This window comes from Benincasa hispida, chromosome 5, assembly GCF_009727055.1.
Source record: "Benincasa hispida cultivar B227 chromosome 5, ASM972705v1, whole genome shotgun sequence".
NCBI lineage: Eukaryota > Viridiplantae > Streptophyta > Magnoliopsida > Cucurbitales > Cucurbitaceae > Benincasa > Benincasa hispida.
Window position 1 is genome coordinate 40,209,521 of NC_052353.1, and position 23,862 is coordinate 40,233,382.

At 35.4% G+C, this 23,862-nt stretch overlaps 1 protein-coding gene across 1 annotated transcript; it reads left to right on the top strand.

Annotated features, from left to right (window-relative positions):
* Positions 1 to 4,552: 4,552 nt before the first annotated feature.
* LOC120078385 lies at positions 4,553 to 14,002 on the top strand. The gene is made up of 2 exons (XM_039032651.1): positions 4,553 to 5,000; positions 13,461 to 14,002. Exons 1-2 carry the CDS (start codon positions 4,652 to 4,654, stop codon positions 13,856 to 13,858), a joined length of 747 nt encoding a protein of 248 aa, XP_038888579.1. The 5' UTR covers positions 4,553 to 4,651; the 3' UTR covers positions 13,859 to 14,002.
* The last annotated feature ends 9,860 nt before the right edge of the window (positions 14,003 to 23,862 follow it).

Consider the following 23,862-nt stretch of genomic DNA (forward strand, 5'->3'; position numbering starts at 1 on the left):
TGTTGGCTTTGAAGTCGACGCAACTTCTTACTCTATTGCTTCTTTTTCTCCTTCGTCTTCTTGTGTCACCGCAATTTCAGGTTCCGCCGTAATGGGAATAGTCCTGCTCGGTTTCTTTCTTTCTCCCTCCACAGTTTTTCCACTTTGCAATGTCACAACCCGACATTGCTCTTTACCTGATCTCCCCAGGTTGCGTGGGAATTCTATTGAACTCGGTAGAGCCCTTTGCGGTCTGTTCTTTAGCTCACTTGCAATCTGGCCCATCTGTAATTCCAGATTGCAGATGGACGTAGCCGGACTTTGAAGCACCATTTCGTTTTTCTCTATGTACTGCTTCAACAGGCTCTCCAAGGAGGATGATTGCGGTGGTTGCGAGCTACTTGCTTGATTACTTGTCTGACCGTTGTTGCGTGGGAAGAATCCTGGTGGCCCTTCTTTCTGTGCCACGGATTGGAAGTTTTGTTGCTGATTCTTCCATGCAAAATTAGGGTGGTTTCTCCACCCGGGGTTATAGGTATTCGAAAAGGGATTATTTTTTACAAAGTAAACAGACTGTGGATTTTACAGGCATTCCTCCATCGCGTGCCCATCACCATAAGTCCCATACCTTGCGGTGTTTTGACTAATTGCGTTGATTTTCCCAGTTTGCGGTGTTGGGCTACTGATTGCAATTCCCTGGATTAAGTTCATCATTGCAGTCATCTGATTTTTTAGTGAAGCAATAGCACCATTACTTGCATCAGTATCCTTAATTCTCAGTTTCTGATCACTCTCCCTCCAATCTTCGTGGTTCTTAGAGATGCGATCCAAGATATTCTTAGCCTCGTCATACGTTTTATCAAGCAGACCATCAGCGGCTGCCGCATTGGCAACAATCTACGACGCGGGATTCAAACCATGATAAAAGATTTCCATCTGAAGGCAGTTTGGCAAACCATTGTGTGGACATTCCCGGACCAACCTCTTAAACCTCGCCCAGGCATTGCTGAGCGACTTGTCCATGTCTTGTTCAAAATTTGTTATGAGTTTCCTTCGTCTAGCATTCTCAGTAGGCGAAAAATATTTCTTCATAAATTTCTCCACTACCTGTTTCCATGAAGTGATCTCTCCCGGTTCGAGGGAATATGCCCATTTTCTTGCCTGATCATAAAGAGAAAATGGGAACAAAGTTAGTCGAACTTCTTCAACAGAGATGTTCGGGAACACAAAAGTATTGCAAATTTCAATAATGTTTTGGAGGTAGGTGTGCGGGTCGCTGATTCAAATCTACCATTTTGGGGATTCATCTGATTTAGGAGTTGGGAACTCAGCTACACAAGATGGAATTCACTCCTTCCTCAAGGCAGGGGTAAGTAGATAGATGACTCCTTTAAGGGTTGATTCCGAGGCTTGAACGATGTGGTGCCAAACACCTTCTCTTGGCCTGAGAGGTGTTCACACATAGTTGGACTAAGTTGTATTGTTCATTAGAGGAATCAGTGGTACTTAAGGAGTGAAATGTAACTACAGGGGCAAAACGATAAATTGGCCCAACTGTACTTACGAGTATTTGTGAAGGGTCATCATACTCATGATTGGTTATATCCGATAGACACATAAATATATCTGTGGTAAGAACAGTTCAACTGTTGGTTTTTAGTAGAATCACTGACAGTTAATGGATGGTGGATCTCGTGGCTAAAGAGTTTAGTTAGCTATTCACGTACCGTTGGAGCTTCGAGCCACAGGTCCATTAGGTCACCTGGGTAGCTTGGATAAAGTCGAGAACCAGTGTTTGGNAGCTATTCACGTACCGTTGGAGCTTCGAGCCACAGGTCCATTAGGTCACCTGGGTAGCTTGGATAAAGTCGAGAACCAGTGTTTGGGTTAATTTGAAATGTTCAAATTGAGAAGAGGAAGTTCAATTATATATGATATAATTGGACTAGTTAATTATATATGATACAATTGAATAAATGTATGAGATACATTAATTTGGAGGAAATTAGATATAAATATGCTTTATATCAAATAGATGAGAAAATACTATAGTAGATATGTGATATCAAACTATAGGATATAAATATAATATGATTATATTAATTAATTAATTAATTATATGATAATTAACTAATTTATCCATGTTCGGACGTGGGAAGTGGGCTGTGTTGGTTGTGGTAATCAACTGGGTTAAAAATGAAAATCGTTTTCATTTTTTCACAATCGTGCATTCATTTTTCCGCCTGCCCAAAAAGAATTCGTGAAAGCGATCGCGAGAGCCTATACGATAGAAGCTCTTCCGTTTAAAAGATCGTCTACCTCACGATTTCTCTAAACGATCGCATACGTTTTTCCTAAACGATCATTCAGCCTTTTTGTTGTTTGGTGTTGTGAACTACCTAAAGACATTAAATTTAGAGTATTTGAGATTGTATCATCTATATTTCTTGTGTCATATTGTTTTGTGTTTTGAACTACTTTAAATTATTTTGAATTCTTTGAAGTGTCAATGTAGCTTTTAACATGTAGAACTTCTCTATTTGCAGCCTTGGATTGATATCGGACTCGTTGGAACACTTACAGTTGGAAACCAAGTTTGTTTTGTGTGTCACCTTTTAATGTATGTTCTTTGTTTAAGGACACTATTTGTAAACCTTCTCATTATATATATATATATATGAAAGTTTTTATGATTGTTTTGTCTCTGTGTTTAAATATGATTAGTTAATTATGAAAATCATATGTGTAATGATTGGATTCAAACAAATAACAATCATAAAAAGATGTATTTTATTGACAATACAAATGTATTATGATAGAACAATTGTCATGGATCAGATATACTTGACAATAAAAGATGATATGGTTCAGATATTCTTGACAGTAAAAAAATGTCCCTTTATATTCTTTGCAGACACTTTATAACAACACTAATGCCCAAAATGCAACCCAATTAAGCCAACTTTGAGCTAATTAATGTCATGATAATCTGTCATAGTAAACTTGACAGTGACGGTTTATAATTGATGGTAAGTTTTCGTTATTGACAATTATTTATTGTCATTAAAGTTCAATTATGATATTTTTCAAAACTATCATTAATACTCATACCTTTATAAGTGATACAACGACATAAGACAAGTATCACGAATTCTAATTGTTATCATTTTTAAATATCTTGAAATCTCAATTTTGTTGTACTGTGCATAAAATTCTGTTTCAATAGTGAATTTTCAGTGAATACTAGTACTTAAGTTAGTATTCTAGTACTTCTTAATCGGACAAACAACATCCTCAATAATAGAATTAACATAATGGTATATCAATTGTATATATGATTAAACATTATATTTGATATATCATTTGATAGATATATCATATATAAACTATATAAATTTGCTGATACATGAAATATAACATATAGAAGAAACTTGTTGATACAGGAATGAATTGGTAAAATTGAAATAATAATAAAATAGGACTATTTTCAAGCATGGGAAAATGAAGAAAAGTATTTATAAATATAGTCAAATTTCACTATCTATCTGCGAAAGACTACAATAGATTACTATTTGCATCTATCATGACATAGATGGACACAAATAGTAGTCTATCACGGTCTATCTGTGATATTTTACTATATTTGTAAATATTTTCAATAGTTTTATCATTTAAAATAATTTTTCGATAAAAGATAGAAATTAGATTAATATTTGTTATATTTAAAAATTTTACAAACCATTTATAGATTTGAAAAAAAAATGTTTATAAAAGATTAGAGTTCACTTAGACATATATAAAAATTTATATCTAATAGTTTGTTTATTTTTAAAATTTTTTAAAATTTCAAATATTTAAGTAGTTTATTTAACTCAAACTGAAGTTAAAGTTTTTTCTTTTCTTTTTTTCTTTTATTTATTTATTTTTTTTTGAAAAAACTGAAATCAAAGTTGCTACTATTAAACATAGAACTAAAGATTCACTTTGAAAAGTTTAATATTATAATTACCTTAAACTAATTAACTGAAAATTAACGTCAAATACCAAAATGAGGTAAAAGAGAAAAACAATAAAATAATCTTGCAACCAATTGAAAAACTAAATGGTCAAAATATAACATTCTAAAATCTACCAAGTTGACATGAAAATCAAATTCAAAATTCATGAGCAAAAGTGTAACATTTCAAAACATGAATCAAACATGGACCAAATAAGGTAATTGCATTGGGCACACATTTAGGGATAATAATAAAGTATATAGCAACATTTTTAAAGAATTACAAATATATCAAAGTCTATCAATGATAGACGAATAGATTCTATCAATAATATGGTCTATCATTGATAGATCCTTACTAACAATATCACTGAATTTCGAATGAAAAATCTAAAATTTGCTATACCTACAAATTCTTTTCTATTATGCTATATTTGTAAATACTTTGGGTTGATTACTATATTTGCAATTACTTTATAAAAAAATTAGACAAAAAACCTTTGAGACCAAAAGGTTATTTTTCCAACTTTCAATAACACATTTCCAAAAAAAATCATACACACTAGTTTCCAAAATTTGGACAAAGTCAAGACAACAATTTCACGAGTCTTCCATCTTCCTAAATCGAAATCAACGACCAAATTAAATGTTCCAAAGCTCAGATACCACACATCCATGGCTTCCAACAACTTAATCTTCTTCCTCTTGCCCTTTCTTGCTCTCCTACAATCCATCGTGGCCGTCGAGTACACCGTCACCAACAACGCCAGTGGCACCCCTGGCGGCATCCGCTTCAACAACATAATCGGAGCGAATTACAGCCGGCAGACGCTGGCAGCTGCCACTACTTTAATATGGAACATTTTCAGGCAAAGTACGGCAGCGGATCGGAAGAATGTGCAGAAGATCAGCCTGCTTATTGATAAAAACTTCGAAGGAGTGGCATTCACTACCAACGACAAGATTCATCTCGGCGCAAACTATATCTCAAGCTACAGTGGGGACTTGAAAAGGGAGATCACAGGTGCTTACTACTATCCCCAAAGCTTCAATTTTATATGATTTTCATTTGTCGTGGTTTAAGATGAAATTACCGCCCCTTTACTAATTATTTCATTTTAGTTTTTAATTAATTAAGTCAAATACCTTTATCCTCCATTGATTTCTATATTTTGTTGTTTCCCTAATTGATAAGCAAAAATAAAAAACAAGAATAAATCAATATAGAAATGTATATGGTTCACCAACCTTATATTAATTAAGAGTTATTTAGGACACTAAGTTGAGATAAGATGTTTGGAGTTCATATGTCTGTTTGTGTTTGGAGTGTAGAATTATTTGGTTTTAGTTCATATAATGTGTTTGGAGTGCAAAGATGAGTTCATATGTCTAGGACATCGTTTTTTAACTCTAAATAGTTTGTTTTTATGATTACTATTTTTGCTTTAAAACTTTTTTATTCAATAATTTTACACATATTTGTTTGAATAAAATATGAATTGTAAATTTTTTCTTTAATTTTTAAAGTTTTTATTTATTTATTTATTTTTTTTTATTGAACAACAATTAAGCCACTATCGTTTTTGCAAAATATGATTAAATAAAATGAGAAACCAAAGAGAAATTAAAACCTTTGTTTCCTAACTTTTCTCCGTGAATTTCATCATCTTCTCCTTTTTCTTTTTTTTCCTGTTGTTGCTCTATATTTTTACTCTGTCATGATTTTTTTTTAAAAAAAATTTGAATCTCTCTCATCATCTTAGTAACCAATCAAATGCCACTATATTTTCTTAATAATTTCACTTTTAATTTGATCATTAGAGAACTAATTCTTGCTAGAAAATGTTACAAGAATAAAATCTCCTATCATATGTTACATACTTTTCAAGCATATACGTACTTGTCCAAATATTCTTAACACTCATTTGATATATAAATTCAATTAAATAAAAATATATTTTACAAATTTCTATGTATAAATATTGTACTTAATGCAAACAAAATACTATTATTTATATAATCAACAACCCTACTGTTATGTAATCGACAATTAAAGAATACAAAAAATGTAAAAGAATCAACATATAGATATACGTGGTTCACTAACAGTGTGTTAGTTACGTCCACGGGATAAAGGGAGAATGGTATTATTAGAAAGAATGTTTTCTAAATACACAAACGGCACCTCTAGGGTAGAGAGTTTATATAGCGCACTACTCTAAACCCTACTTGGTTGTTAGAAATGCCAACAAACAAATTTAAGGCATTCTAACACCTATATTATAGTTTAACAGTCATACAGTCTTATAATAATTGGAAGTGGTTGTCAAAGTTGATTATCGAAGATGATTTTCGCTAGATTTGTAGTTGGAGATGATTGTCGGAACCCGAAGTTGGTTGCATGAAGGTGGTAATGGAGTTGGTTTCTAGAGTTTGTCATCGAAAGTTGTTTTCAAAGCCCGAAGTTGGTCGTGCGAAGGTGGCCGTCAAATTTGATCATCGAAGATGATTTTCATTGGAGTTTGTAGTCGGAGGTGGTTGCTAGAGCCCAAAGTTGGTCACATAAAGGTGGTATTGGATTTGGTTGTTTTAGTTTGTCGTTGGAGGTGGTTGCTAAAGTGCGGAGGTTGTGGTCAGAGTTACTAACTCGAAGGTGGTCATCAAAGTTGATCATCAAGGTGATTTTCATTGGAGTCTGTAGATGGAGCCTGAAATTTGTCGTTGGATAGGATCACCGGAGTTATCATCAGTGGTGGTTGCCGGTGGAATTAGTCGTCGAAGTTGGTTTTTGGAGTTGATTGTTAAAGTTGTCATCAGATGTGGTTATCGGAGCTCGAAGTTAGTTCTCAGAATGTGACAGCGATAGTCATCGATAGTGGCCAATGGGTGGAGCTATTGAAAACATTGGAATAATGGAGAGTTAGGGTGAGTTGGTAAAATATACCAACTCGACTCCATAAACATTTAAAGTTGGTGGCCCAAATATTGAATTGATATTATTATACTAACTTAACTCATGTTGGTAAGGCAAATACCCTTTTAGTTATTTTCAGGGGTATAAGGAAAGAGCAATTTATCGTTAGAAAGAAATATATGATATTATTGTAATGATGCATAGAGTTAGAGTGTTAGATGATATATAATTAAATCTACCTTCACTCATTAGTTTAATTTTTTCGGTAAATTAGTTGTTTATACATGTACTTCTCAAAACTCTAGGACACAAATGTTAGAGTGAATGCCATATCAGCAACCAAGGAAGAGTCAAGAAGACACATCAACTAAAGGTTGCCATGTCACTTTGGAGAGTCATGAAGAATTATTCCCTTTAATGCTCCAAATTTCTGTTAGGATTAGTGATAACAAAAAAATATTCTTTCTTCATGTATTGGACCATGTGTCCTCATTTCATTAGTTATGTAGTATATAATTTTTTTAATTCTTTGAATCTCTAAAATAGGGAACAATGTATAAAACAGGCATGTTGCCCATTTTCAATGAACATACAGAATATGAAGAGGCAAAGTTAAAATCACTCTATGTATCGCTAGTAAATTTGACTTCATTGTGTACAACGATCAGCTAAATGCTTGAATACATCATTCATCGTTTAACGCTAGAGTCTATCATGTACAACGAAAGGGTAGACGACAACCTCCATCGTGTAGCGCCAGTGTTCTATCGTTTAGTACGACAAAGGTAATAGATAAAGTAAACGATACTACTATCACTTAGTACGACAAGGTAGATGATAAGGTAAGCGATATCACTATTGCTTAATTTCTGAGGCTCCATCGCTAAGTAAGACAAGATATACAATAAGGTAAGCGATATCACTATCGCTTAGTCTTCGAGGCCCCATCGCTTAGTACGACAAGGTAGACGATAAGGAAGCGATACCACTATCGCTTAGTCTCCAAAACTCCATCGCTTAGTACGACAAGGTAAATGATAAGGTTTGTCTTACATCGTTTGACCTTGCAAGTCAATCGTACACAATGAAGAGGTAAATGATACCGTTTCCATCTCTTTATATTTTCTAACTTGGTATTAAAGCGACTGTGACAAATGCCACTGTCACAGGACTCAACGCGACCACTAAATCGTCAAAGTTCAGCATATCTTCTCTTAATCAACTACTGAATCAAATAACCAACACCAAGTTGGAGAGAGTTAATTTTATGCTGTGGAAGACGTTAGCTCTTCCTATCTTGAAAGGATACAAACTTGAAGGTCATCTGTTCGGAACAAAGGTATGTCCTCCTATGTTCATTATGACTACTTCATCAGCACCTGAACCTGGAGAAGTAGACTCTCAAGCCTCAGAAGGAGCTTCGAGCTCCACCTGCGTGAAGTCCCTGAACCCACTATATGAAGCTTGGTTTACAGCAGATCAAATCCTATCAGGGTGGTTATACAACTCAATGACTCCTGAAGTTGCTGTACAACTGATGGGGTACTAGAGCGCCAAGAGTTTATGGGATGCCATACACTCGTTGTTTGGAGTTCAATTGAAGGAAAAAGAAGACTATCTTCACTAACTTTTTCAATAGACACACAAAGGTAATAAGTCGATATCTGAATATTTGAAACTTATGAAGCTTCACTCTGATAATCTGGCTCAGGCTGGGAGCCTAGTATCTACATGTAACCTAGTGTCTCAGGTACTTCTTCGACTGGATGAGGAGTACAATCCAGTGGTTATCGTTATTCAAAGTAAGCTAGAGATATCTTGGTTGGATATACAATCTGAACTATGTAATTCGAGACGAGGTTAGAACATCAGAACACTTCAAAAGCCACTACAACATTTACTCGCAATGCCTCTGCCAATGTTGCTTACGATCAAAACAACTCTTCATACAAGGCCCCTGGACAAAGAACACACAAAGAGGTAACAAACAACAATTTAATGGATCCAGAGGAAACAACAACAGTAGAGGAAATAGAGGAAGAGGTCGATGCAGAGGAAATAGGCCTACACGTCAGGTTTGCTCCAAGTATGGACACGCTACAGATGTGTGCTACCAGAGGTATAATCGAGAATTCGTCCCAAATCAAAACAGTGGGAAAGGATACATGCAGAATCAAGACAACCATGGGGAAAATCCCTCAATAATTTTCACCTCACAGAACTTGAATTCGTTTCTTCAAACCGAATCAGCAGTGGACTTTAATTGGTATAAAGATAGTGGAGCAACCAATCATGTGACAACATATCCCAACAATATAGCAAACCCTTCTGAGTACATAGGTAACGAACAAATTATAGTAGGGAATGGACAACGGTTAGATATATCTTCAATAGGAAATGCATGTTTAAGTTCCTCTAGTTGCAATCTGAATCTGAAAAACATACTATGTGTACTAAATATTACGAAGAATCTGGTTAGCATATCAAAGCTGGTTTAAGATAATGATGTTTTTGTTGAGTTCTATAATGATTGTTGTATTGTTAAGGACAAATGTTCGGGATAAGTACTGGTGAAAGGAACACTTAAAGATGGACTATATCAGCTAAATGAAGCCGAGGTGATTCCAATTGATGTAAATATCAAAGAGGCAAGCTGTTTTCTCAACCTAATGAACAAAAATAACAAATCTACAACCTTTGTTCTGTCCAAAAGTAGAGCAAACTTAGTAGAATTTAAAGGGTTGTGGCATAGGAGACTAGGTCCTCATTCTCTTTGAATTTTGGAAAATATATTGAAAACTTGTAATCTTCCTACTAAGTTGAATGAAGAGATTAAGTTTTGTGAACCTTGCTGTCTTGGTAAAGCCCATTCCCTACCCTTCCTTAATTCTTTGACTCATGCACAACACAAATTTGATTTAATACACTCAGATGTATGGGGTCCAACCTCTACAAACTCCATTGAAGAATATAGATATTACATATCGTTTATTGATGATTATAGCAGATATCTTTGGGTCTATCCCCTTAAACAGAAGTTTGATATAGTACATGCCTTTAAACATTTCCTCCAAATTTTTCAAACACAATTTAAACAAACGTAAAAGCACTACAGTCAGATAATAGGGTGAATATATCAAGTTGCATCAGTTATGTAGCTCATAAGGCATTGCCTCTCGGTTTTCTTGTCCTTATACATCTCAACAAAATGGAAGAGCTGAAAGAAAACATAGACACCTAGTAGAGATGGGGCTGACTTTTGCTAGCACAAACATCAATGCCTCATCAATCCGGTCATTTGATAAATGGTCTTCCCACGCCGGTACTAAAGAACCAGTCACCTGTACAACTGATGTATGGTAAACTACTTGATATTATAAAACTAAGAGTGTTTGGTTGCACCTGTTTTCCACGTCTTCGAGCATACCAGCCGAACAAGTTTCAGTTTCAGTCTGATAAATGTGTTTACTTGGTTCCAAGCATGGTTCACAAAGACATCTGATTTTCCTTTCTCCTATAGCTTTCAGGTACTTGGTCCTTCAACACACAAAACTATAGTGAACAGTGGCCCTCAAGTCCTTTCTCCCAACATTACTCCACTTTTGCAAAGTGCCTTCATCACTCATCACAATCTATCTCAAACCCTTATAATAGTCTCTCACCATTAAACACCTCCATACCAGATATCAATCCAGCCTCTTCCACCTCCCCTATACTTACTGAACCTATCTCCTTTTCTCAAACATCAGATGCCTTGCCTAGCAACTATCCAGAACATATAGCCACCTAAACTCCCATGGCCAGCCCTTCCAATCAGTCACCTAGCAGCACCCTTCCACATACCTCAAACACAACCCCTATTCCTAACACCTCTCATCCATTGCAGCCTACTCATCCAAGGATTATGAGAGGCAAAGCTGGCATTTTCAAACCAAAAGCTTGGTTAAGCACTACTCAACGTGACTGGTCTTTGACTGAACCAACACAAGTGCCTGATGCACTTGCTGCATCTCAATGGAAGCAAGCTATGGACACTGAATTTCAAGCATTCATCAACAACAAGACTTGGCAGTTAGTTCCTCCATTGCCATCCTTCAATGGGTTGGGCAATAAATGGATATTCAGACTAAAGAAAAATCCGGATGGATCAATACAGAGATACAAAGCACGTCTAGTAGCCAAAGGGTTTCATCAACATCCTGGAATTGATTTCTTTGAAACGTTCAGCTCGGTGGTCAAAGCAACAACAATCAAAGTTGTCTTAAGCATTATCGTCTCCAAAGGATGGGTCCTTCGTCAGCTTGACTTTAACAATGTTTTTCTAAATGGCAAACTAACAGAAGATGTCTACATGCATCAGCCACCAGGGTATGTCAACTTTAAGTTCCCTAATCATATATGTAAACTGAACAAGACTATATATGGACTAAAACAAGCCCCTCGGGCCTGGAATGATCTACTCACCACTACTCTAATTAGCTGGGGATTCACCAAATCAAAGGTAGATACATCATTGTTTATACTTAACTCAAAAGGTTCAACTATATAGCTTCTTGTCTATGTGGTTGATGTCATAATTACAGGAAACAACAACCATTTTATCTCTCGATTAATGGCTACTTTGGATAACATGTTTGCTCTCAAAGACCTAGGAAAGCTTAATTACTTCCTAGGCATCCAAGTTCAATATCTGGAGTATGGGTTTATATTGAATCAGTCGAAATATGTTGATGACCTATTACAAAGAATTGGCCTTTCAGATCTAAAATCTGCAGCCTCACTCAACAACTTAGGCAAACATCTATCTATCAATGATGGAGTTCCTCTCAATGACCCATTTTTGTGCAGAAGCACAATTGGAGCACTCCAGTACCTAACTAACACCCGTTCGGGCATCACTTACATGGTGAATCACCTCAGTAAATTCCTTAAAGCTCCCACAGATGTTCACTAGCAAGCAACGAAGAGAGTTTTTCGATACATTAGTGGCACCAAGAACTATGGCCTACTGTTTCAACCAAGTCATTCACTTGAAGTATTAGCTTATTCAGAGGCAGATTGGGTAGTAAACATTGGTGATAGAAAGTCAGTAGCTGCATACCGTGTATTTGTTGGTGGAAATCTTGTCTCCTGATCCTCAAAGAAGAAAACAGCAATAGCTCGATCAAGTACTGAGTTAGAGTATCGAGCCCTTGCCCACATGGCCTCAGAAATTTTTTGGCTTCAACAACTACTAAGTGAAATCCAACAATCCCATTCAATCAAACCAATAATCTGGTGTGACAATATGAGTGCAGGGGCCTTAGCCAACAACCTGGTCTTCCATTCTCGGACCAAACACATTGAAATCAATGATCACTTTGGCAGAGATCTAGTTCTCAAAGGAAAACTTGAAATCTGGTATGTTCCTTCATCGGATCAGGTAGCTGACTACCTCACAAAACCATTGACACACTTTCAATTCTTCAACTTAAGGTCCGAACTTGGGATAGTTGAACTCCCCACAAGTTTGAGGGGGGATGTTAGAGTGAATGTCATATCAGCAACCAAAGAGGAGTCAAGAAGACACTCAGCTGAAGGTTGCCAGTTCTTTCTTCATGTATTGGACCATGTGTCCTCATTTCATTAGTTGTTTAGTATATAATTTTTCAATTCTTTGAATCCCTAAAATAGGGAACAGTATATAAATTGGGGATATTGCCCATTTTCAATGAACATACAGATTACAAAGAGCCAAAGTTAAAATCACTTTGTATATCGCTTAGTAAATTTGACTTCATCGTGTACAACGATCAGCTAAACGATCGAATACATCATTCATCGTTTAGCGCCTAGAGTCCATCGTGTACAGCGGAAGGGTAGACGACAGCCTCCATCGTGTACAACGAAAGGGTAAACGACAGCCTCCATCGTGTGGCGCCAGCGGCCTATCGTTTAGTACGACAAAGGTAAACGATACTACTATCGCTTAGTCTCTGCGGCTCCATCGTTTAGTACGACAAGGTAGACAATAAGATAAGAGAAATCGCTATCGCTTAGTTTCCGAGGCTCCATCACTTAGTAAAACAAGGTAGATGATAAGGTAAGCGATATCACTATCGCTTAGTCTCTGAGACCCTATCGCTTAGTACGGCAAGGTAGATGATAAGGTAAGCGATATCNGTAAGCGATATCACTATCGCTTAGTCTCTGAGACCCTATCGCTTAGTACGGCAAGGTAGATGATAAGGTAAGCGATATCACTATCGCTTAGTCTCCAAGGCTCCATCGCTTAGTACGACAAGGTAAACGATAAGATTTGTCTTATATCGTTTAACTGCGCAACTCGATCGTACACAACGCACAAAGGTAAATGATACCGTTTCCATCTCTTTATATTTTCTAACTCAAAAACATAAATAATACATAAAGGAATATAAATAATGCCATGCCTACACTTGGTCATTTAGAGCACCAAAGACTGATTGCCTTCCAAAAAAAATCAAATTGTCAGAGTCTTAAATTTTACCAAATTTTAGTTTCGAATGATATAATCTATTTCTAATCTTTTATTCATATTCTTAATTGCAGGAGTGTTGTACCATGAAATGACCAATATTTGGCAGTGGAACGGGAACTGGGAGGCGCCGAGGTGGCTGATCGAAGGGATCGCCGATTACGTACGGCTGAAATCGGGATACATTCCGGGGTATTGGGTGGAGCCGGGTGGCGGGAACAGGTGGGACGAAGGCTACGACGTGACCGCGAGATTTTTGGATTATTTAGAGGGGGTGAGAAGTGGGCTGGTGGCGGAGCTGAACCGGAGGCTGAGAAATGACTACTCCGTCGATTACTTCCGGCAGTTGTTGGGGAAGCCGGTGGATGAGCTGTGGGCTCAGTATAAGACTAAGGCCAAGTATGGGAAGCTTAATAAGAAGTGCAATACTTTTGAAATTGAAGTCAATGGAGTTTTTGCCCTACAACTGTAATGAATTAAAGTGTTTGGGATTCAAAAGTCTAACCTGCGTATGTAATTTTTTGTTTTGAGAAATTTTCTAATGGATGCTTATTCCCACTATAAATTTATTTTATAAATATTTGTAGATTTCACATTAGTTTTAGTAGGTCCATTCTTTTTTAAACGTACGTTTAAGAGAAATAAAATATGTAAAGATAATATAGAAATTTGTCCATACTATCATAGTATAAAATTTTTTTCCTAAATAATTCAGTTATTGAATTATTGCATCGAAGATCAAAATATTTTATTGTAACTACCTTTTGAATTGGCTTTTTTTCTTATACTTGTTTGTTCGTGTTTTACTTTGACCTTCAGTTACTAAAATACATTGATGTTTAAGTACATGTTTGAGAGGGAATGTGAAGTGATTAAAATCTCTTTTGTCATATTTTAAATCACTTTGGAATACACTTTGAATCCGTCAAAATCAATTAAATGTTTAGTCTAACACTTTTAATCGCATTTTTTGTATTATAAAAATGGATTTCGAATGATTAATTAAAATAGTTTTTGGAGTGATTTTGAAAATGACCAAATGATTTTAACAATTTTAGATACACTCCCAACCATATTATAAGTCGGTTAGAATTTTTAAAAGTTTAGCAAGAGTTTAGGCATTTTGTGAGTATACTTTGGACGGCTTGTTCATTATATATGTCTCATTTTGTTAGTTGTAAATAATAGATGAAAACCAATAGCAAAACAACTAAGAAATAAAAGGAAAAGGTTTCTTCAAGTACTTATCTTTTGCAAATAAAAATTTGGTCACATAAGTCTTAATAGGATCAAGTAGAAGGTTAAAAGTGGTCATCTAAATAAGTTAAAAGACAACCTTTTAACACTATATATGTCTTATCTTGGTGCTAAGATGACCAAATGATTTCTTATAAGAAAAAGTCTTAAAAGAGCCAAAGAACTATTAAAGCTCGAACAATAAGACCTTTATGGTTCAATGAATATCTAGGAACAATGAGGATATGAATACTTTATCAATTTTAGGGATAATTATTCAAAGTACAGTAATATTTACCTAAATCATAAGTTTCAAAGACTTGAAAGGTTCAAGGTGTATAAAAACTTGTTATGTCAAACTTATTAGACACATCGAACAGATTGAGGTGGAGAGTACAGAAAGTCTAAGATTTCTAAGACTATATGATAGAACATGAAATCCAGTAACAACTCTCTACACCTATTGCATCGGCAGAATAGTGTATCAAGATGAAAAAAAGAACCTTTCTAAACATGGTTTAGTTGTTAGATAAGCTTTTTACTTAGTTGCCTATATTTTTTTGGGGATACACAGTAGTGATTGTTATATACTCTTTTGAACATCATTCAATTAAAGGATTTTCTAAAACTCCATATGAGTTGTGTAAAGGTCATAAAGGTTGTTTATGACCAGTAAAGGATGTCTACATATTTCCAAAATTTGGGAAAAGACCGGCACATAATGAAAATGGGAATAAGGTGAGCCTAACATCTTTAGGAGTAATGTTGAGGAATACGAATGGTTGCAGACTTCGATGAAACTTCTCAAGTGAGCATAAGGGTCTTCGCCACGTCTCCTTCCAAATTGTCCAGCTATTTGAATCATTTGAAGCATGATAGGTTTCATCTCAAACCTGGAACCATCTAGTGTTGGGCACATAATTTTAGGCGAGAAATCATATAGAATTGGTGAATTGTAGTCCTTGATGGGTCTATTGCGATCATTAGCTAGAAGAAAGGGGTTGACAAGAGCATTTACATCATCATTGTTTATTGCATTTGGCTCTTCTGAATTATTTTGTTGATTTGCCATCCTTTGAGCCTTGTTCCTTCTTTTCCTATTTTCTTTTCTTCTTCTGTGAAAGGTCCTCTCGATCTCTAGGTCGTATACTAGCTCAGGTATTGATCCTTCGCTCATAAAATGTTAGCACCACTTTTCTAGATTAGGGGATAATATGCCAAAAAATGACGTCTGCAAAAATAAAATAAAAAAAATCTTAGCGCAACTTAATTACCGCAATCCCTTGCAACGGTGCAAAAGACTTGTTGCGTTCTCATTATGCAATGAATTAATTACTATGTGATACCTTATAAACACGTAGTTTTACTTAGTTAAACCCAAGTATAAATTCAACTAGAATCCTGGTGAGTTCAGGGTCGAACTCAAGGATTGCATTCTATCGATGCAACTATTCTATTTCTAAAATAAAATAAATAATGGTGGATGCAATGGTAATCACAATCATGAGCAAAACAACCTATACAAAGAGATTTCGATTTCTAATGAATAAAAGTAGGGTTGAGAAAAATATTCACTAATAATTTATAAGTAGTTGCATAAATCATGCATTCAAGTAAATCACTTAAGAGTCAGAACCTACACTTTTCAGTGCATATAACCACAATATCTTATTCTAGGATGCATGCAATGAGTGTTTGATTTAAAAGAGGTCTCTTTATTTCTAAAGGTAATCTCTTCTTGTTTTATGAGGTCTAAATATTTTACTCATTCAAGCATAGATTCATTCTATTCAGAACAATCTTTCGACTTATTCAAATAGTTTATAAAGCATATATAAAACTAGTTGAACGCACGATTAAGCTTTACTTAGTTCATGTTAATTGTAATGTTTCTCAACCCATTAAGAAATTAGTTGCTCACGGTAAAAGATAGAAAAATGGATAAAAGTTGAATTGTAGATGAATCCATATTGATAAAAATGAGTCTTTCAACAGTTTACACAATATAAGTGACAATAATAGAAAAAGAGATAGAGATAGAATATCAAGCCATGGTATGCAATTCCTTGCTCCCTCCGGCGTTATGAATGACTACCTTGCTAGATTGTGCTAAAGGTAAAGTCTCCCATTTGTCTTTTTAGAGGAAATCTTGAGTCTCACTCAAGATTCCATGAGGGCTCAAAGGGAAGTGTTTATGAAGTGATAAATGGTGTAGAGTTTCCTCTAACGTCCTTTTGGCTCTTCTATTTTGTGCATGGAAATCTCATACATATTTAGAGGTGTCAAAGGGCACTTCTTCTTCTCTCACTGATCATTGAACTGACAAGGTGCATTAATTTTCATACATTGATGTGCCACCTACTTTAGTCTAAAGTTCATTGGCTCCGCCGTGAAGCTTTCTTGTTAGCCACTAACTCTGATTTGACCTCCACCACCCTATGCATCATGTCACCTTTTATCGCGTGAAGTTATGTGTTTCCACCATGTGAATACAATTTTGGTTTCAGGAATTTTCTTCTGCGGTGACATCTTATGATTGCATGAATAGATTTTTGCATTCACAAAGCACGATTTTTATAACTTTTGAATTACGAGATTGCGATTGCATAATATAATTAATTCCATGATTTTCTTACCAAGCTATCACATTTTCCATGATTTTTTCTAATTGTTTTAAAGAAAAGAGACACAATAACTTGTATTTTTATAAGTTATCAGACTGCTAAATTCTTGTCAGTCAAGATAACATTTACTCTTGACAAGTTAGCTAAACCTTATGTGGATAGAATAGTGAGCCAATACGGAGCATCGATGTCTATAGTGTCTGAAAGGATCCAAGGTTTACTTTAAAGTTTTGGCCAATTTTGCAAGCTCTTAGAACTAAACTTAACTTCAGTACAACCTTTCACCCTCAGACAGAAGGTTAGTGAAAAAGAACTGTCCAGACACTGGAAGATATGTTGAGAGCATATATATTGCAATTTTTTCTAGAAGATATGTATAGAGCATGTGTATTGCATTTTAAAGGTAGTTGGGATTCACACTTGCCTTTGATGGAGTTTGTATACAACAATAGCTACCATTCCAATATTGGGATGGCACCTTATGAGGCACTGTACAGAAGACAGTGTAGAACTTCAGTCAATTGGAATGAGGTAGGAGAAAGGAAATTGATAGGACCAGAGTTAGTCAAAGCTACCCTAGATAATGGTAATCTAATCAGATAAAACTTAAAGGTAGCACGAGATCGTTAAAAACGTTATGTAGACAAGAGAAGAAGAGAGTTAGAGTCTGATGTTGGAGATTGGGTCTTTCTTAAGTTATCTCCGTAGAAAGGGGTGCTACATTTAAAAGGAAAGTTGAGTCTAAGGTATATAGGGCCTTATGAGATCGTATAACGGGTCAGACCATCAGCTTACAAATTAGTTTTACTTAGGGAGTTGTCTCAGATACATGATGTCTTCCATGTATCAATATTGAGGAAGTACGTTCCAGATCCATCATATATTCTTTAGGTGCAGCTGTATTGATTGAAAGAGAACTTAACTTATAAGGAGGAACCAATACAGATTCTAGATAGGAAGAAACAAGTACTCTGAAGTAAGACTATCCCTTTAGTAAAAGTATTATGGAGGAATCATGGGATGGAAAAGGTCACCTGGGAGACAGAGAATCAAATGAGGAACAAGTATCCTTATCTCTTCTTGTAGAGGACTCAACTGAAATTTTGAGGACAAAATTTTTCAAAGAGAAAAGTAAATTCTAAATGCCTTTGCTTGGAAATTTATAATGTTATTTAGTTTCTTAAAGCATGGTAGGTAAGTTAATTTTATTTGTTAAGCTTGAAGTTAGTAGGTAAGTTAGTGAAGGAGAAATTTTTCTAAGTATTCAAGCTCCAAAAAGGAATGAACTAAGTTTTGTTAAAAAATATTCTAAGTATAAAAAAAAAAAAAAAAAAAAAAGGAGATCTCAAGTAGAATTGAGCAATTCCAACACTTAGTGAAAATTTTGAGAAATGTTTAAGGAGAAAGCTAGACATTAAGACTTGTGTGGCTTGAAGGATGTGGTTGGGAGGCCTTGACTGTTGAGATTGGTGTCCTAAATCTCTTGTAATCTTGTAGTTTGTAAACTTTGTATAAACATATTATTCAATCCAATAAACTAAGATTCGAGGTTATTTCATTTAATTTAAACAAGTATGTAAAGACATACAAGTGGATCTTGTTTAAATAATAACCTAAACGATCTGTAGTAGATGGATAAGGCTGTGTACCTTATCCTTGTGACACTATGGATACGACCCGCTTTGTAGGTATTATAAGTGTTGTAAAGTGCTACAAATGATCTGATCCCTGATCATTTATGTAGAGATATGTGAGCGGGGGTATCCTATACAAATAGTTGGTATAAGACCGGACCACGAAATGATTAGTCTCTTTATATAACGCCATTAATAATAGAGAGTTACATTTCACCAGGATGACCATATGTTACATGACCTAAATCTTGAATGAGTTGCAAACTCCTACTCATGAAGGCGGTCTTTTGATTTACATGGGTGAGAGTGGCCAGATTGCCAACTCAACAAGCCTACAATTTTAGGGATTCGCCTGACTGAGGAGCTGGGAACACAGCTACACAAGACAGAATTCACTCATTCCCCGATGCAGGGAAGAGAAGATAAATTGCTCCCTTAAGAGCTGATTCCGGATATTGAACATAGTGGCCACACCCTCTCCTAGCCCGAGAGGGACTTGGTCATAGTTGGACTATGACTTATTGTTCATTAAAGGAATCGATGGTACTTAAGGAGTTAGATGTAACTATAGGGACAAAACGATAATTTTGGCCCAGTTGTACTTACGAGCAATTTGTGAAGGGCTATCGCACTATTGATTGGTTATATCCAATAGACACAGAAATTTAACTGTAGTGCGAAGAGTTTAACTATCGGTCTTTAGTGGAGTGACCGATAGTTAATAGATGTTGGGTAATTTAATTAAAGAGTTTAATTAATTATTCGAGTACCATTGGAGCTTCAATCTACAAGTCCAGAAGGTCTCCTCTATAGCTCAATAGGAATTTAATTGAGAATTAATTTTAGATTAATTTGAAGTGTTCAAATTAATTGAGGGAATTGATTATATATGATATAATTAACTAAATTGATTATATATGTGATATAATTAATATAATGTATTTTATATATTATAATTTAAGGTAATATGAGAAGAATTTAAATATGATTCAAATACCAATTATATGAATGAGATTCATGTAACTAATTTAATATAAATATGATTTATATTGAGAGGAATTAAATATTTGGATATGGTCCAAATATCAATTATATGCATGAAATTCATGTAAGTGGATTTAATATAAATGTGATTTATATTAAATACCATGTATTGTTGAGAGAAAATAAAATCTATAGGTTATGTTGTATTTGATGCAATATAAAACTATAGGCTATATGTTATATTTGATATAACATATAGTTATATATATAATAAAATAGTTATTATATATTTTATCATTATTAATTTAATTGAAATTAATAAAAGAAAAGGAGTTACAACTCCCTCCCCCCATTCTCTCAATTGATTTTTATGTGGGTTGTGAAATATTCAAGTGGTTGGAGATTCATCTTTTCCTCAATTATCTCTAAGAAGAGTTCTCACTGAAAAATCTAAAAAAGAGAAGAAAAGTTCTTCTCTTCCCTCTCCTCCTCTCCATCTCCTTCCCTCTTCCAAGGATTCAAGTAAAGCCCAACACTCTTGTTTGAATCCTTTGTCTCAAGAGAATACAGAGGGTTCTCAAGTGGTGGTGTTCCTTTTGAAGAAAGGGTTCGAGGGAGTTCTTGAAGAAAGGGCTCGAAGGAGTTCTTGAAGAAAGGGTTCTTCAAAGGTAAAGGTTTTTGAAACCCTAAGTATTTTTTTAGAGCATGCTATAATTTAAGAAAATGCATATCTTGTTCTTATTTACTTTAAAACTTATATTCAATGAAAAATGGAATTTGGGTCGATCTTGCTTCCGCTTAAAGAATCTTTTTCGAAAATTTCCTTCATTGACGGCAAGCAAAAGAAGGACTTGGTGGTGGAAATCTTTAGGTGATGACCTTGGTAATAAGACATGGAGGTTAAGTGTAGGCAGCTTAAGGTGACGGCCTTGGCATGTAGCCTTATGAGAGGATGGCATTGGTCTAGGCAGCCAGGCATGCTGCCAAGCGCCCAAGGTGAGGCGCTGAAGAAGGGCTGCTGAGTGTGCGATGAAGTTGTGCCTGAAGGGTGCGAGTTTATGAGGGTTACACCTTCTTATGCATTGAAGAGTAAGGAATTATTTTCTTAACCTAATTAGTGAGCTAAATGGCATAATTAGAGGCAAGGAACAAAAGTTAGTGGCATGAACTATCAATTAATTAGGCAAGTAAAGCATGCAAGAGCAAGTATCAATAGAGGCTGGAAAGATAAAGTCGGTTTTGCCATTGCTCTCATGCTAAGGAAGAAATTTTTCAGCCAAATTTGATCAGTTTAGTTGATGATCAAGGGTTGTTGTGAAGAAATTCCTGCAGTTACATGTTGAAATCTTGAAGAAACTAAAGAGTGTTCTTATTTCTAGATTACCCCGAGCAAGCTGTAAAGATTGGTAGATTTTGAGCTCTCTAAAAGGAATTAAAAGCTCTAATTTTGAGGTAAGCTATTTTAAAGAATATGTAAGAAGTTCATATGATGAAGTTTTGAATTTTGATGATTAGGTTTTAAGTTATAAGTTCTAGAAGTTGAATCTGGAATTTGGTATTGAATAAGCAAGCAGCTGAATAGGTTGAAAAAGCAGTCAGCTAGCAGAGGATTGAGGAAGCTGGTGTTGAGAAGAAATGTTATAGCACAAAAATGTGCTATTTTCCTCTTCTTAATTTTAGGTTGTTACTATGTTTAATGTGTTGATTTAGTGATTTTATAGGTATTGAGCAACTTCGAGGTAGAATCAGTTGTTACGAACTATTCAAGGTTAATTTGGAGCAATTAGAAGCTAATTTGAGCATCCAGACTTTAAAAGGACATGAAAGGATGAAAATTCCCCCAGATGGAGCATCGCAACATTACAAGGCAGTAGCTACTTGTTGCTGGAAAGCAGAGTAGTGTTGCAACGCTACTTAGAGCATTGCAACACTCCCGTTTGTATCTGTTGCAACATTACAACGCTGCGAAACCTGCTATATAGTGTTGTTTTTCGATTTAGAGTAGAAGGATCGGCCCCCAATCAACTCCTAAGTTGCTTTTCTCCTCTTCTAACCTCTTTGTCTTCTCTATCTCCATGAGAAGGTAAGTTCTTGCTAGTTTTTAGTTTAGGGGATTTTGGAACAATGCAATTTTTGAGAGTTTTGTTTAAATGAAATTTCTATATTCTTGTCTATGGGTTTCAATCTGAATTCTGTGCTTATGAATTGCATAATTTTATTATTGATTGACAACCAATAATTTATTGTGTGATTTGAATGCTTGTTGAAGGGCTTGTAATATGTGACATTTAATTATAGGTTAATCTCAAAGGAAGCAATAGATTAGTTAGGCTTGCAATTCATTGTCTATAATGAATAGTAATTTGTCCTATCGACCTAGAGAGAAACCACATTGAAGTTTGGTTAGATGCTGGAAACTAAAGATTCATCCTAATGTTATCCCTAGAACTTAAAGCGATTTGTCAATTTGTATGGAACAGATTTGTTTTTCTATGCATTTGGATTAATTAGGTAATTAGGACCATTGACTTGGATTCCAATCAATTGGGCTAGGCATAGTCAATAAACGAAAATTTCATTTAAACAACTTGATGAAAAAAAGTTGCATTGGTCAATTCCAATTCCAGTAAGCTAGGTCGTTTCCTTTATGTGCATTTCCATCTTTTATTTACTCGCATTTTATTTTCTCACAATTCAACTTATCCAATCCACACCAAACCCCCCATTTTATATCTTTAACTGAAAACGAGCTTCGACGAACTAATCTTCTGCGCTTTCCTAAGATTTGACCCCAAACTTGCCACTTGTACTATCAGTTAGTATAAGTAGTTCGTTCGTTGATTTATAAATTTTATTTGTGTAGCAAGGGTTTACGGGTAACGGTAAACTCTGGGATCTACCAGGATTGTGGTGGGGTGTCTCTCACATGTGTCTCACACTGATCAGGCAAGTAACCGTGCCCAACAAGGTGACAAAGTCTTCCCATTGCCCAGCCAGTCAGCTGCCCATCGCCCAATCCTTGTGTGCCTTAATGCCTAGAATGCGCACGCTGCTACTAAGCACGCCACTCACTTGAATGACCGTGCACATGATTACGGGCTAAGGGGCCACCTAACTACCTTGTGCACACGTCTACAAGCCTATGTGCGTATCCCAGCCCATACAACTAGTATCATCGTGCATGTGCCCTACGCCCATCAGGCATAGTGGTGAGCCTAAGCTGTCGAGGGCTTGGCATTTGCCTAGCTTTAGGATTTTATTGATGGTAAGCTATTGTCAAGTCCTTTAAAAAATATTATGGATATTATGTTATTAAGGATGCATAATTGTAGACTTTATAATGAATGTAAGTTTCAAATTAAGTTAGAAAAGAATGACCTAAAAGGCTAAGTTAGTAAAAGTTATTCAAGCTCACAGGTGAGCAAAATGTCATTGACAAGGGTTATTTACTTATGTTACAGGCCAAACAGAGACTTGAAGGGTCTATAAACCATTAGGGGCTAACCAGTGACTATGAGTAACAAATTTTTATAAATGTTATTCTTAATGTGCTTTCTATGCATATGTTTTATGAATGTTTTACCTTAAATGATTTCAAAGCCTAGTTTAGCTAAAACATGATTTATATTGAATGAATGACTCATCTAGCAAGAAGCAAAGTTTCCAAAGTACGTTAAAGAATGATTTTCTGTCCTTTTAATAAGCTATAAGCTTCAATGTTTCTAAAGCATGAATTTCTTCTAAAGGAAAGTTATATGCTATGTTTCCATATGATGTTTCAATTATGATTCTAATGATGCAAGCCTTCCTAATGTGTTCATGAGACTGTATACCATGTTGCCTATCTTTAATACAATGTTTTCTAAGGAATGCTGAACGAGTTTAATTACCACGTCTGTTTTATTTAAAGCATGTTTTAGTACCCTAGTTATGAATTCCCGATACTGAAAGAGATGAAGGCATCCAGGACCCTAATACTGAAGGATATGAAGATATCT